Consider the following 17,444-nt stretch of genomic DNA (forward strand, 5'->3'; position numbering starts at 1 on the left):
TTTGGCCTTATGCCGCACAACACACCCAAGGCATATATTAACGGCCCCATAAAAACATACCCTGTAATGACTTGCTGCTTAAATAAACATACTTGTCTTTCTCTTTCCTCCTCCGAATATTGGATGCAGCAGAACTCCACCAGTCTTCAGTTCGTACGCCACTATTTGATCTAACTCCTAAAAAGTACAACATACGTAAGTGAGAATAATTTTGGAAAGTACAGAAATTAGTTGAAAACTTAACATCATTGTTCAAGCCATACCTCAAAAAGAAACGTTTTTACAAACGCAAACTAGTATTTTAAAATCAGAGATCTTCCTCAGCATGGCAAGCAATAATAAAATAGTAGAAATTAGCAATTAATACTTGTTCTGGGTCTGGAAAGGGGGTCAACACACAACAGTATTTAACTATAACATACCTAAAGAATATTACTGCTCACTAAGGAAGTTTCCTCTGACCAATGGAAGTTAAGTGTTCACCATTTACTTGCAGTGCAAAGTAGTACTGGCTATACCAACGCAGTAGACTGCAACGTTATAAAAGCTCACCTCACCCTGAACTATGTCCACGGCAGACAGAAGCAGGCTCTGTGTCTGAATTTGTGTGCTGCTGTGCCCATGTTAACAAGCACACTTCAAGGCAGGATGTTTGCATGGGCTCACTATCGTCCAACAGTCAGCATGGCTTTTGGATCGAATCGGGTCGGTTTTAGCACAGGGAGAGTGAATTGTTGTCTGACTGCAACCCGATGTTGGACAAAGAGTTCCCAAGTGTTGACATTTTTGTATGTATTGATTTGTATCAACTGGCACCCCTTTCATATGAAATATTATGTTCAAAGCGGGATGGGAGGCTGTGACAGCAGCACCTCTCAGTTCTACGTGGAAGCACTTAACCCACAGGGAAAGAACATGAGCAATTAATACTCAGAAACATCCCTGATGCAGCACTAGACTCTAAGACATCCAGTTTTGTTGTTCTCTATAGCACACGCAACACAGGACTGAGATAAACGTCTTAGATAAGGATAGCATACTTGGTCCCTGTGTGAGTAAGGTAGGTAAATGAAGCCCATGGGGTTAGGACTCTAATTTGGAAAAGAAGGACAGCAAGAAAACGTGACAAGAGAAAGAAGAGGAAGATCTTTCTACGAATGAATGTCACTGACAAAGAATGAGGACTCGCTGCCATTATGGCTAATAAGTCCCTGTCTCACTGCTTTACATTTAGAAATGTAAGCTATAGGCAGAACTTTCTTTTTCAAGACAGCTGACTCTCAATGGAAAACAAAAATCTTAATGGAAATAAGGAACTGTCACCACGGACATCAAAAGCCTATTATAAAGCTAGGACTTAAATGAGGCTAAAAAGATACCTGACCCACGCTAACATCAGAGCCGTTCTGAGGTATAAGAAAGGCCATCACAGTATAGCAACATTAATTCACCAAACAGACCTCTTCATGAATCCCATATTCTACTGTGAGTGCTAAAAAAAGTATTCTTTTTCTTTTGACCTTTTCTGTCTTTGAGCAAAAAAATCAAACGAAAAATAGGAAACCTAACTGCAGAGACAATGAAAATTATTATTGGTAAGCCAGTCATGGAAACATATTTTGGCTAATATGTTCGGTGTTTCTCCTTGCAGCAAGTAGTAAAAATATTTTAGCTCTAAGTTTTGTTACAGTATCTTTAGATTGTAACGCAAAACTATGTTATGTTCTGTTTTCATATTCCATCTTTGATTTGAAATGTCTGAAATGTACAGAAAATGTTACTGTTATTACCTGTTTAATCCAGTGGCGATATTCATTAACGCCAAAGGTTTTTTTCATCCAAAGGCCATAAATATAACCAGAGATTCCCTTCAGCACCCATTCATCTGACCTATAATAAGAAAGCAGCATGAATTATGGCACTTCAGAAGGTATTTTGTAAGGGATGGTATTTCTGACCAGCTCAAAAAAGCCACAAGTTTCAGCAAGTTATATAACTTCTCTAAGTCAATAGAGGTCTGATGAGCTGTGAACCCATTTATGTAACTTGGCACCTAGGTGGGACCGATAAAACTGAAGAGCCAGTGAAAACTGAACTTGTACCACAGAAGCCCAGATTAAAACATAAAAGCAAACTATTTCAACTGAAATAGAAACATGGTAGAAGTGGATAGATACGAAAGTTAACTGTTAATCTACATGATTAGCACGATTATCTTAATTTCTTGATAACCATATCAATGCAATGGAGAACGTTTGGAGAGCAAGTGGACAAAGTATATATCTCACAATCTGGTGGACACTCATTTAATTACCTCTTTAAATACTTCTTTAAAAGAGAGAAAAACACGGGGAAAAACCAGACCATGAACATGACCTAGAATCTGAAGCATAAAAATGACAGGTAGGTCATCTGATGAGGTATATGAACATCCATAATGATGAGGAAGGTAAACAGAAGGACACAAAAGGGAGTCAAGAGACAAAACTGTCTTGACCATGGTTACAGACTGTAATAAGCATCAGAGCAAGAAAAATTCTACTAGTGTAAGTATCAATTAACTTTAGTTTTTATTTTTAAAAAGCCAAGAATATTCTGGAACATACACTTTTGCCACAAAAAAGTCGTAAGTCCCTTGTGTCTGAAATATAAAGTGTATGCAAAAGACTTCAAAAATAAATACTGATCAGAATTACATGAGACAACTGTGGGTGATCTTCTGAGGGATGGAGTTACAGGGAGTTTACCAACCAGTGAATTTGTCCCTTTGGCACTACTTCCTGTATTCCCCTCTCCTGTACTTCTCCATTATTTATTACTTCTCTGCTCAACAAGTACTTCCTGTGCAGGTTACATTTCTTCATCCAAAGTATCTGACAGAAATTCACTGATGATACAAGAGTCTCCTCTATAAATTTACAGGTGGCATAGCACACTACCACAGTCAGTAACAATAACCTCTGAGAGAAGACATGTTCAAACCACTACAGTCTTTTGAACCTATATCTCATATTCCTCTTTCAAATAAAAATAAAAACAAAAACCCCTCATCCTCTTGGATTTTCATTTATTGAGCTGGTTTTATTACTCTTCCTTTTCTTCTACAGCTAGTTTTTTCCACTTATTCTTCTGCTAAAATACAAAATGCAAATTAAAGTTTCAGTTTCCTAATTCTCCCCCATTTTCTAGAGAGTACAAAAGTAAAGTACTTACCAGGACATTCTGGATATAAAACATCCAAAAAACTGCTGGGCCAGGGCCTGTGCTAAGCACCTCCTCGTCAGTGGAGTTTCATCTATAATCATTGCGCTGTGCAAGAGATTTGTGCTGGACCGCCATAAAAAGAGAGTAACACAATATGAGCACAAGCTCAAAATCAAAAAAAAAACAAACCAACAGCAAAACAAAGACCTTATTTTAAGAGCCAAAACAAATAAAAATAATTCTTTCACTAGCTTTCCAAGGAGATACTAACATCTTTATTTAATAACCTTTATCTAGACAGATCTCGTGCTATTTGCATATATATACACAACTTTTTCTGTAGAGTCAAAGTAACTGAGCTGGTGAAACTCTTTTGGGTTCATGGTACCTTCCCTCAGCTGAAGGAAAACAAAAACATTATTGCACATCTGCACTTAGGTCAATCTCAAATATTTCATGCACGGTGTTCAGAAAGAAAACCTCCGCCAATTTAAGATTCAAATCCAACTTCCCTATAATATGTGTAATTGGAAATGGTGTTAAAAGCTTGTAATGTCAACAAAACCCAGCTTTTTCAAACTAGGGAGCCCAAAACTCAGGCTATAAAAATAAAAGGAGCATCAGCTATTTCTCAACAGTCTTGGACCTAGAGTTTCTAAGCTCATGGATTTAGAAAGTGTGATTTTCTCAAATACTAACCTGAAAATACTCATGGATGCATAAGCAGCTACTTCAACATATGCTTCATCAATAAAAACAGTCTTGAAGCAGGAGTACGGATAGCGGCAGGTAAGAATCTCCTCGTAAAATTCAAATACCTCATGAAGGTATGATGTGGTGTGTTTGAGCAATGGGAGTAGTTGTGGTAAGCAAAAGTGAGTCACCTACAAAGGAAAAGATTTGGTATGGGATCAATGAATATATTCATAAATATCAAGTTTGTTATGCAATAGAAAAATAAGCAAAAACACAGCTGCCACAAATCTAACAGACAACAGTATTTTCAAGCTGTGATAACTGATGTGATGACTGATTTTTTTTTTAAAAACAGCTATTATCTTTCACAAACGAGCATTTCCCACCAGTAAAATTTAACAGAATACCACGACTGACGACAAAAATCTAATGTTTGCCTTTGGATCAAATAAAGCATAACTATTTCCGAGTATTTTCCTATCATGCTTTCAAAAGGGGAGTCTTTATGCCAGCCTGGTAACCTCCCAGGTCCATCCCTACCCAATCTGAAACTACAGCTGTAAATTTAAGTCACTGGACTTCAACATTATGGCAACGATCGGGTACAAACGCAAACCCTGTGTCCAACTTCGTTGTGAAGATTAGTTAACCATGCAGAATTTATTTTCATCTACTGTCAGCAGGATGGATTTAAACCTATTTTGAGATATATGTTGTTAACAGCTCCAACTAAATCAGCCCGATGAATTCAGGCATAAGTGGAATTAGTACCCATTCAAAGGCTTTACTTTGGAAAAATTTAAATACAGGCATTATGAGACAAGTTTTACTATATATTTGTACAGACAGAGACAATATCTAGACATACCCATATTTGATCAATATACACAGGTATCAACATCAAAATAGTAACTAGCTCTTTACAAAAAAAGCAGACCTGTCTGAAGATAATTACCTCATGCATGTACGGATCAACAAGTATTTCAAAAGGTCCTATGGCCAGGGAGATGTTAGAAGCTGCAGTTGGAATAGCCAGCATGTAATGAAAAGTCTTCTTTCTCATATCGTGGGTATATACAGTTTCCACCAAATCTCCGTTTGAAACGGCCACCATTGCAGCATCCACAGTATACTCAAGTTTCCAGGTACACAACTCAGAATATGAATCAACACAAGGAAACCAAAACCTAGGGAAATCAGGATGGGGGAAAAATGGTTAACAATTATGCTTCTATTGCACAGATGATTTTTCTCTCAGTTTCCAAACTACATCCTTAAACACTGTGAATGCTGACATACTCCCACTACATGGCAGTATGTATTACTGACTTTACAGAGCACTGCAAATTTCCTTGCCACTACCTCCTGCTGAGCTATAATGACTAGAAATCCTAATTACTACTAATCATTAGATGCTATTTCACACTGGTGAACTCCTTTCAAGCACAAGTTTTTGAATGTTCAACATTACAAGAACTCAGGGAAATTGTATTTTCTACGCTTTGAGATTAAATAGGAAATGTAGTCTGGCATTCAAAGACAGTGTTCTTACCTTGTAGAATTTTGATAACCACATGAGAAGACATGAGCACCTCTTTCTGCCATGCTGCCCTCCATATTAGGTACCACAAAATGAAGACCTCCTTTTGGCTGGTCCAGAGAAAAGTTTATATGCACCTTTAGGACTTTTAACTCTGCAGCACCAAGACAGAAATTAGAGTAAATACATAACTTACAAGAAAGTTATTTCAGAATAATCATTCAGTTTTAGCCTATTGGTATTTCAAGATGATGTGTTTACTTCATTCTCATGGGCGTACAGGTTCACTTTACAAAGCAGAAAAGAAGACCTTACAAAACTGAGACCTCTTAGGCTTAACTTACAGAATTTGAATTTATGAGAATTTTTATTAATTGATAAAAACAGCAATTGGATTTACACTTAATCTCCCTATTCCTGGAGAGTAAAGAATCTTTATACAGTTATTACACCCTTACCATGATCTCATTTGTACCTTGCTGAAAGAATTCTTTACAAAAACTGCACATAACAGGCACATTCTTAAAAGATGTGTTATTGTCATTTGCAGTCTCTTAAAACCTCTTATTATTGTTAAAGCTTTTCCTGTAACTGAAGTGTCTTTGCTTTGGTTTAGTTTCACAGAAATCTCACCTATGAATAGACTGGCAAGAAAAGAAATTCAAGTATATGGTGAAATTTAGCCAACAAGTCTCACCATATTTTAACATTCAAACTTGGGAAAGAAAAACTATACCTGTTGAATATACCCTTCTAGGCTTGCAAGTAACACAACAGAAACAAACAAAAACTAAACTGACAAGCGTCTTTCCCAGTAAGATGCAACTGACAACACTGCGCGATGCAGCTTCGTGACAGTTGATTTTTCCTCCATTTTCCCAGAAATCAACAGGAGAAACAGATAAAACCACGTAAGAAAATGAACACAAGAAATTAACTGGAGAGTGACTTGTTAGAACAGTTGTTCTGGGATCTAGTATTTCAGTTTATAAAGTCATCTCCTTGTCACTATGGAATCAATCTTAAGACAACCATTCTTGAAAGTAACATAGCTTTATAAACAACATGTAAGCAGACAGATCCTTGTAAATTATTTTCTTTGTTGACTCACGTATATTGTAAGCAGCTTTAAATGGTTATAATTTAGCACCCAATTTACTCCATTATGCCCACATCCTCCTGTATACTTTTGAGCTCATGACCACCCCAGTTTGTTTGTAAAGGGTGTTGCAAATATTTCTCCATATTACCAAGAAGCATGAAGGTATTTTTCAGTCTTCAGCTGGAAAGACGTGTGAGGAAAAAGAAAACAGTAATCACCATCTCATAAAATAATGTAAAGCTATTTCTATTTATTTAAATCTAGTATCTTCCTATGGAAACTCACAGCTAACAGTTCTGTGGCATCTTAAAGTTAAGCTTTTTCTATATGGTCTCTTTACTTTACCATCAACATGTTTCCACAACTCCGAGGGAACCTTAATGCAGAGTTCGCCATTTCCAGCATCTGGGTCCACAGCACTGACTGCAGCAGCGTAGGCATTGGAAAAATAGTTGAGGTTCCTCCTGTCAGAAATAGCCATTTAATTCTTAAAGTATACGCTGAGCTACAAAAAAACCCACAACTTTTAAAGTGATATGATTTCTATATGGAATTTCATGGTGCATGTTTAATCAAGTATTTTGTTCTGTTTTTAAAGGAGCAGGGGGTAGAAGGAAAAGCATCTTTTAGCCCCCAGAAACAATTTTTAAAAAGTTACACTCATTCATGTATTTAGGATGCAGACATAAATTGCTGTAGTCAGGCTGCAGCTGTTTAAGTGACGATTAGCTGTTAAGTGACTGCACGTCTCATTCCAAAGTAATACCATTACCTCAGTTGTGACTTCGAACTGTTTTCTATTGAAATGAGCAGGAAAATGGATGTGTCCACTGTCGTAGCTGATACAAGCAGAATGCTATCTTATTATTATTATAATTATACTCAGATACTGGAAGATCCACCATCAAGTTCAGTAATGACCTTGCTTTTGCATCTTTATGCTACAACTTTCATACTCTTTCAAAATGGATTTTTAAAGTCTGTAAAACACAGGCATTGACATCTATCTTAACTCTAATCCCCTCGTAAACACAGTCCTTCAAAAGTTTGAAGATTTCTACCCCAGGTGAAAGTGTTTCAGTTACTCATCACCTTTCCTTTCAGAAGAATCCTGAGCATTTAGCTGTGTACCATGGGAGAAACCGGCAACTGTGGGGGCAGAGCTGCAATCGAGCATAATGCTATCTGCGGCATTGCTGCACCACAATAGAGTGAATTAACTTGTGGCTGTGGGCTCCATCCTTCCATGGAATCTGAAGTTCACGCAGAGCAGACATGATCTCATTTCAGGATTTTACTTTCTTTCATCTAACCACTCTCTGTTCACCACCCACAGAGAAAACAGCGTTCAACCCAAATTATAGTACCTTACTTGGAAGAATGAAGGGTAATTAACTATGCCAGGATCATCCTAGAAGTCTAGGTAAGTCAAATGCCACGCTTATATTCCCAGCCTTCCCCATCTGAAAAATGTAGCTAAGTACTGAAATATATTGAGAACATATTTTCATGCAATTCTTGATCTTTGGCAATAATAGCGCACACATTCCCTGGCACCACGACCAAGACTGGGAATGTCAGGAGCACTAAACTTGTCTACTTTGCTTGGAAGCTGCTGAAAATAGGACATTAATAGTAAATGGGAGCATGTTAATACAGAAACACCCAAATCACAAGTTTTAATATATAGCCATGATTTCTTTTTTCATAGCTGAAGTGCACCTAAAGATAGGGTATTATACAGTGTAACACCAACAAGTTTTAAAAACACAAGGTTGAACTTGCTGTAACTTTCATTACGGTTCCAGAACAATTCAAACCAGCTGAAACTCAAGCTGATGCTCTTTGTCCCCATCTTTGCCACTCATTCCTGCTTCCTCCCTCATTAAGGATACTATAGCTCATGTGACCCTGCGGTGATGTGATTGGAAGTGCTAAATGGGGAAAAAACAGTCTTTTTTGGCAGTCTGCTTTGGGTTGGTCTAGCTCCCTGATCTGATACGCTGAGCGCTCAGAGAAGTGCCCATGCTGAGGCATGGGAGACTGGCAGGGACATCAGGACCCGCCCAAGGGATGCAGCTTTAAGCTGACTTGAAACAGTATCCTAAGAAGGCAAATAATTATCAGTGGAAAAAAAGTCTTTAAAAAATATTGTATGGCTGAAAACTATCTTAGCAATTACAAGAAATTAGTTACAGAAAACAACAGTAACATTTCTGTTAGATTCTCCAGTCTCAAAGTTTTTCATTTCAATGTAAACTGGTTCTGGGGGACTCCTTTCTAACACATCTGTAAGAATTTTTTCCAAGTTTGAGTCTCGTGATGAACTTGTGGTTACATTTTAAACATCAATGGGTTCGTAGACAGGAAAAGGTTATGATTTTATGACACAAAAGGTAGACTCCACAGGGCTTAGCATTTAATGGGAAACAGTCTATTCCGATATTTCTATTTTTGTGAAGTGTTCCAGTTCAAAGGGGTGATTCATTGTAAAAGGAATCCATTAAAGACTTGGTACCACGAATTAATCTTTTCATAGGTTAAACTATTCTCAAACTGGATGTGGCCATTTTAACAAAAACAGAGCACGAGCCAAAAGTTACAGGCCAAGAAATAAACGTAAGTTTTCCTAGTGGTAAGCACAGATTGACAATGAAAAAGTAATATGCATTCATGTTTTTTCCGGGTAGAGACACGTTTTATTATCAGAATTGACCCAAAAGCCTGCTAGTTACAGCCCAAGTGCATGCTTGCTGACTGACTAGAAAGGAGTGATCTCGTAGAGACTTTTTTTAAAGCTACTCATCAATTCCAAATATCTCCACATCAACTTTTTATAGCATCTCTCCTACTAGTGTCAGCAATGCTACATAACTTTATGCTGCGCAAATGTACAGTTTACTGGGGTTTTCTCATATTGACAGAGTCAAGAGAGTGACAGTTTACAAGGAAAGGAGGGAAGAAGGGGGCAACAGAGGTGTCTAACGTTACAGCAACAGTCCTAAAAGACCCAAACAGACATGCTCCAACACTGTCTGCAGGTTGGAAGCAGTCTCTGCAAGATTTCCAACTCCTCCTTAAATGTATGGGCTAAACGGGATTCTCTGCCACCTTGTGTACACAGGGAAAAACTATACCATTTTTTTATACCTATTTTATACCTAACTTCTGTTCAGTCAGGCAGAAACTGACCTTCTTAAGCTAATCCATCTATACCAGTATCAAAAAGCTGTGATGTCCTGAAGACTCAAGAAGAAATTACAAGATTGAAGACTGACATACAACACTTAAATGGGAGTGTTATCTCAATGGTGTTTTGGGACCCATGGACAAACTAGCAATGGCATCCAAGCTGAAAACATACTTAATGTACTCATTAAAGTTTTCTAACGTTTTCTACAGAACTTACTCACTTCTAATTATCTTTCTAGTGAGTTTTTTGTTACTCAGCAGAAGTGACAATATAAAACATTAAAAAAATTGTTCCACCTTCTACTACACCAGAACTGTAAAGTGACAGAAAGCATGTCAATAACTTTTGCAGTAGGAGGTAAAAAACAGAAGTATTACTTGAACTGAAAAAAAGTTGAATTCCAGACTTAGAGACAAAACTAATCTGACAAAAAATGTCACACAAAAAAACCAGCAGAGAATTTCTTCATCAAGAGACAGAAACAATTTCAGCTGGCTTTGATTGTATTTCACAGATAAAGCTCTCTTTAATCTTGACTTTCTCAACCCTCTTAAAGTTCCTGCATGCCTAAATTTGTACAACATAAACAACAAACATTTAACCACTTCACTTGACCTTCATCTCATATCAGTGAACATAACATCTCAAGTCATAAATGCTGGAGCAAGTCTTCCCACAGAAATAATTACAGTGGCTTTAGATATAGAATTTTTCATTTTTAATTGAATTCTGTTGCTAACTGGTGGAGCAAGAGGTCTTTAAAATATTTTACCTTTGACAAAGAAGGTAAGAACGTGCCCATTAAAGTAAAAACTTTTTCTACATAGTTTATATTTTTCTTTTAGAAATCAACATGTAACAAACCAAAAGCATCATCAAAAACGAGAAAAATATTTGGACATAAAACCTTAACAGTTAAACTAATTTTTTATTTGCTATACATCACAGGAAAGAGTAAAGTTTTAAATCTATTGATTTTAAATAAACAGGTTGCCAAGATACATCTTAATTTCACATTTACTAGTTTAACAGACTACTAAAGAAAGCCCTGCAAAAAGTAACTATCCCTGAAACATTAGAAACAAAATCTGATGACTAATCTGTGTTGTGCTTGAAATTGATATACCTAGTTCGTCTACACAGGTACAAACGACATTCTCTCTAGATGCTCAGCAGAGCAAAAAACTGATTGGATCCAAAGGCCAAACCACAACTGTTTCTAGAAGCAGTTCCTTGTAATGAAGGGTAGAAGAAAGCTACCGGCAAATTCTTTTTGGCTGTACAAATTTTAGAATTTTTAGATTTCTTGAATTTGTTCATGATCTTAAGAGCACAATGCTGTATTTAATCAAAACATCGTGCTCAATACCAGATCGTGACCATTTATTTCAGTAAAAAAAAATACACATCTCAACACAGTACTTCATAATATATGCAGTCTTTGACTTCTGAGATAAAGAAATCAGGCATCCTAGCAGTTTGTGAAGAACATTTGGTGACCTCTGTCTTTCAAATGTATGAATAACACAGGAGTTATTTAACACAGAGACTTTCTGCAAGTTCTTATGGCAATGTAAAAACCTGCACCAGTGAAAACCACAGGCTGCTCTCACCCTATGTGAGTGTTTCACTTCGCATGCCTTGTCCTTACATGTCATTCAGAATTTTTTCACTGGTATCTCTCCCGATCCCTTACTTAAAAAAAATATGGAGTGCTTTAAATTAAAAGATTCTGCAAACTGCATTCAACCAAACCAACCAGAAAAAAAATATGTGAAAACATGAACATAAGTTTCAGTAAAGACAAAAGAATAAACTTTGTGAACACATTTACCCATTATGTTCTTTTACTGAAGAACAGAAGGATCAGATTTTTATCAGTTTCTTCCCATATCATTTCCTCAAAACACGTGGAAAACTGTATGTTTTTAAACTTGCTCTTCAATAACAGATAGAGAGAAAATTTGAAACTTCTTTCAAATTTTCAAGTTATAGTTTTGATAACATTTTAGGACTTAGACCCTAATCTATGATGTTAATAAATAATGAGCGTTTGATTGAGGTTATTTTAAATTTTTGAGCTTTACCTTCTAGCTCTTCAGAACAATTAGAATCTACCCTGCTTCACCCGATGAGGATTTTAAATTTCTGACTTAATAATACCACCAACAACAACAAAATCAAGTCACAAAACTGACAGGAACTGCTTAATAGACTCAAGTGGTTCAGCGTCAGGACAACATTTCAGAACTCCCATATCTAGATCAGTGTCTTACATAAATGAACGTTACATTAGCAAACTGAATTCCTGAAACTCTTACATACATGATGAATATAGGAATAGAGAGCATCATAAATAAGAAGCTCAAGTTCAAAGATGGGTGACTTGGTATAAAACTTGGTTTGATTTCTGGGTGGTCCTGTGTAGAGCCAGAAGTTGGACTTGATGATCCTCGTGGGTCCCTTCCAACTCAGGGTATTTTACAGTTCTTCAAAAAAATAGCACTTGAACCCCAGTAACTTAAGAACAAAAGATATCCTAATACTCTAGCTTTCAGAGAATTTAAAAATCAGGTTTAACCTGAAAAATAAGATGGGATGAGAAACATCTCAAAGACTCTAGTCATTAAGGCAACAAGCAACCCTCTTATAGATCTAGCTACACGGTTTGAGAATGTCACTGTTCACACAAATCTAAGCAGCAGAACTGTAGGTTAGCTAGTTCAGATCTGTCTTCATCAGGCATGTGAGTTAACGAAGGTGGTATCACCTCTGAAGCTGCTTACTGAGCTCTCTCCATCTTCTTGGCTAGGAGATCTCTCAGAGCAATCACTCTGGGGACACCAGGGTACACAAAAACTGATGCATAGTAATAAGCATCTTAATTTAGAATCCAGTAGTTAACCTTATACAGTTGCATGATTTGCCTTATTGCTATAGTTTGTTTGAAAGTAATAAACTAATGCTACAAAAAACTACTTGGAGATATTAGTAACGTAAGAAACAATGCTTACAAAAACTTGTTAGGAAATTGGGAAATATTGGGAAACATTTAAGAACTTTGATCCCATATTCACTGGGAAGGACCATCCGAATCTGACATTACACATGATCATTTGTCCTGCAAAATTGTTCTGATTTTTATCATCATTTTTAACATAATAGTTTTTGTCTACATAATATTACACTGCTGCAACCTAAGTGATTTAAGCAACTGTGCTGAAGTTTAAAAAAAAAAGGACAATCCTATCACATGCAACTCTCGTATGAATTTTGTTACACCACTGTAAAATATTCTCTACGAGAGTATGAACAAATGTTATTGGCACAATAACGTCACCATTTTCTCTTTAAATAAACGAGCATATGAGATGTCCATAGATGAAGCTTATATCTGAAGTCTATCAAAGATAAAAACATTTCAGCCAAAGATATTCTCTGGCTGTGGAAAAAATCCAAACACGGAAGGACAATTTCCTAAAGCACTGAGACCACTAGTGGCATCCTACCACTTCTTTCCCATAAAGTACTTAAAAAAAAAAAAAAAAAGTGATACTTTGACAAAACCATACAAAGAAATGTTAGAGAAATAAATTCTAAAGAATAACCTAAGAGTCAAAATTATAGTCAAAAAACTTTCCCAGAAATACGTCACCACAACAAAAGTTAATTGTTTTGATATAAACTTATGTTGTTATTAGGAAATCACCAGGTAAAACTAGCCAGTATAAAATAGGTCATGCTTCACAACAAGAGAAAACACTGCATCTGCAAGGTTTTAAATACATCACTTACTGCTTTGACTCATGGTGACACACCTCCAGCGTTGGATCATTATAGATGAATGCTGCTTCTAAGTCATTGACTCTTACTCTGTAAATGCGGCACTGTTTACTGTTCAGTTTGATTCTATTCAGGTTTGCAACCGTGGGAAATATTGTCAGTTCCACATAACCCTATGAAAACACAAATCAAAGCCTTCTATAAAGTCTTTATCAGTTCACAACGTAAAGATATTTAAAAAAAAATCTAATGCATTTTCAGAGGAAAATCACAGGTAAAAACTAATGTTATATATAAAAATGAAATTGTTTTCCCCTTGTAGATATTTAAATACGTTTTTTTCATATCATTTAACAGGTGAATTTCCCCAGTTGTGAAATAAATAAATAAATAACGATAGAAAACAGAACTTCAAAATACTTATTTTACTGGAAATTATTTGCCTCTACTGACTAGATTTCAAGTTACTACCACCCTTTCTTCCATCACCATGTTTTAGGTTTTGCCGTCTAAGCTTGAGACAATGACTCTTAAAACCTAAGCAGAATCTATGTACTCACACATCTAAAGTCACAAAAAGCCTCGGCAACTTGAGGCCCAAAATCATGAACGTCTCTCTTCAAGCCTCCAATGAACTCACATATAAGCTACTAAAAGCTATAACTCCAACCTTAACACCAACTAATGCTGTTAAAAGTTAATTCTTAATTGCAAGTTGTTTTGCAATGCTATTTTCTCTTAGAAAGCTTTTCCTCACAGAGGTTCAAGTATTCACTATTATAAGGCATCTAATCTTAGGCATCTCTAGGAATGACAGACTTATGAAAAGCACCGGTTAAGAAAGCATAAAATACAAAGAAGCTGAAGAACACAATCAGCTTATGCATGCAGTTGCTCCCTCTAAAATCATGAAGAAAATACAGACTTCCCATTTCTACTTTCGTATTTTATTAAAAAAAATACTTACAACAACAGATTTTCTCTGAAAATTTATGTTGTTGATACAAACTACCTGGTGAGTCGTGCTGGAAGAAAAAAATAATTTAAAATAAGTAAGGTTTTGCATAATTACAAGTATTTTAAATAATATTTCAACCCATTTATAAAAACAAAGAGATCATATGGTATGTATGTATGTATAGATACATTCTACATAGAGCATATACTTGTAAAAGGAGAATTAATGATGGTCTAAGTCTCTTACGTAAGTGGTCCAAAACAAATAATGAGTATACGTAGCACGCAAGGTCAAAAAAGTTGCAATAAACTCAAAGGGTAGTATAAGAACAAATATTACTAATAACAGAAAAAGATAACAGCACAGTTTTTGAACATCACATAACAGTACGTAAAAATATGGTTTTACTAATAGTTTGAAATCAAGTTCTAACACTTTAGGGATGCACAGCAGTGGAAATGGCATGCAGCCATAACATTTGCGATCAGAGACGTGTGGAACATCTATCTGGGAAGTTGCTTCTCATACATAATTCATATAAGTGGGTACTATACATTAAAAAAAGATAAGTATGCATTTTTACTATTAGTATAAAAATATTTTTTAAAATAATGGTAATAAATTAATCAAGATAGTATTTTAAACAAGTCAAATGCATTTACTTAAATTTTGAATTGTGTATTAGACCCACTGGTAAATAAAACTGATTTTACAAATGAGAGATAAAATAATAATTCCAACTTCTTTTAAAACTTGAGAAGTTATCACTAATTTTTCTCTGTACTAGATGGGATCTTCACAGCACTTCAGAGTACTGACTCAAGACATAACCTTGTAATAATGCAACTTTTACGCCATGTCACACATTGTATGAACATACTCAAGTACCATGTGTATTAAAAAATGGCTTGGCTTCCAGCAACACAGCTTAATAAAAAAAATCCTACAAGAGAATGATGCAAGCCAGTATCCAATGATGAATTCAAATTGCCTACATACACATTAAAATGTGTATGATACTATCTGTAATTCTATTTAAAAATACATTTCTGTTGCAGATTTAATAATTCCATGACTTCTTTATAAAACAAAGGTGAAGATCCTCTGAAATCTGCAACCAATATCTTTACAGCTAGGTTACAAACAAAATAACAACTGCGTAAAAATAATAATTTGCTTGACACAAATGTTTGCTTTTATTTATAAATGTACTTGGGTTCGTATACAGAAAAGGCCTGCAAGACTAAAAGGGCTTGACACAGCAGGAAGAATGAAACTTGACGGCATGATCTGTAGTGCTGATGCTGCATGCAAAGATCTCTAAGCTCTGAAGAGCACAAGGTAAGTACGTTTGTATGGTGAGACTGGGGGCTTACAGACTCTGGCTACAAGATCACAGTCAGACACAACCCTACAACATGAATTTTCTGAGAGCAAGCTACACTGTAAGCCATAGCTCCAACCTTCTCAGGTGGACAATTACTGATCAGCCTGAGGACTGCTTCAAAATGCACGCTGCCCTCAAGCATAACAATTTTTTTAAAATTGGATACTTATAATTTATACGGTCTCGGGCTCTCGAATCCTTTGTCTCCTTTCTTCCTATTCATCCTGAAGAGCAGCACTAGGCACACACTGCTGTCAGACCGCCATCACCACCATCCCCGCTCGATGGGCCCTTCTTCTCGTCGTGTCCCGCCGCTCCTGAGAGCTCATCTCCGCAGCGGATCCGCGCCTCCGGAGTCGAGCATCTTCGGCCGGCGCCGGCAGCACGGTTAGCCCACGACCAGCATCCAGCCTTCCCGCAGAGCCTCCCGGAGGCGACGCACGCACCCCTCACACAACGATACCGCTCCGGGGGCGCCGCTCGCTTGCTTCCCACAGGAGGGACGGAGCTCAGCCGAGACCCAGGGACCTTTCTGCGGTGAGGACAGGGCTGAGGAAGCCCCGCAGTGCCGGGACGGAGCCGGGGGGGCTGCAGGCGGTGCCCCCTCAGCAGCGCCGCCGCCGCGCCCCGCCGCTCCCCGCCTCAGCAGCGGCCGCCATTTTGTCGGCAGCCTTTAACCCCCGCCGGTTGAAAGGTCACGGCCGGCTCCCTCCGCGAACGCAAAGGCAGCTCGTTTTCCGAAACGGCGCCGCAATGCCCGTCGGAAACGGCCATAAGTGAGGGAAAAAATAATAAAAATGAAGAAAATAAAACTCGAGAAATAATCCCAGAGGCGTAAGGGGGGGGGGGGGGTCGGGGCACGGCCTAGCGCGCATGCGCGCTGCCCCCCCACCCTCAGAAGCCCCGAGGCTGCGGCGTGCGCATGCGCAGCGGCTCGCCCTGCCCCGCAAGATGGCGGCGCCCGCTCGCGGCTTTCCCGCTTTACTGCTCACCACAGGGGTCGTCACGCTTCAGTCATGAAGGGTCGGGCTTTTTTTGGTTCCGACCCGCAGTGCGGGGTGTGCTTCAACAGAAACAGCGCCTTTAGCTGTTGTCTGGCTCCTCTCTTGTAAATCCGCAGCCAGGTGATGCTGGCTGGACGCTTTGTGAGGCGCACGGACTGCTGCGGGGCAGTGAGGTGCCAGCTGTCACTGCCAAACCTGCCCGGCCTCCAGTCACACCTCCAGCTGCACAAAACCAGCAGCATCACCCACGAAACGTGCTGGCTGCTTGCGTGCAAACGTCTCGCTTTTTCACTAGAGAAGCGCCGGTGCCTGACAGACATTTAAATCTACTTGAAATGCACAAAGTGTACCTGAACTTAATTTACTCAAGGGCCAGACTCAATGGCATACCCAACAAACCCTAACAGGAAGATAATAAAACACTGCAGTCCTCACTTTTGAATCAAAAAACAGTTTAAGATAATAACAATGCTGCTGAAACCTTGCCACAGAGCAAAACAAACGATTTCCTGGCACTGTCTTCTTCCCTCATGCTCTAGTTGGTACTGTGGAGGGCTTTTAGTTAGAATTATTAGGA

At 37.9% G+C, this 17,444-nt stretch overlaps 1 protein-coding gene across 1 annotated transcript in view; it reads right to left on the minus strand.

Moving 5' to 3' along the window:
- Positions 1-16,229, minus strand: part of TAF2 (TATA-box binding protein associated factor 2) — a 56,279-nt gene extending 40,050 nt beyond the window's left edge. The window contains 11 exon segments of the mRNA XM_080581292.1: positions 93-105; positions 108-177; positions 1,791-1,890; positions 3,214-3,327; positions 3,904-4,088; positions 4,856-5,087; positions 5,453-5,594; positions 6,888-7,006; positions 13,531-13,691; positions 14,486-14,540; positions 16,034-16,229. Of these exon segments, the coding sequence (XP_080437418.1) occupies positions 93-105; positions 108-177; positions 1,791-1,890; positions 3,214-3,327; positions 3,904-4,088; positions 4,856-5,087; positions 5,453-5,594; positions 6,888-7,006; positions 13,531-13,691; positions 14,486-14,540; positions 16,034-16,086 (1,244 nt within the window). The 5' untranslated portion in view covers positions 16,087-16,229.
- Between the last annotated feature and the right edge of the window lie 1,215 nt (positions 16,230-17,444).

This window comes from Anser brachyrhynchus (genome assembly GCF_964034855.1).
Source record: "Anser brachyrhynchus genome assembly, chromosome: 2".
Lineage (NCBI taxonomy): Eukaryota > Metazoa > Chordata > Aves > Anseriformes > Anatidae > Anser > Anser brachyrhynchus.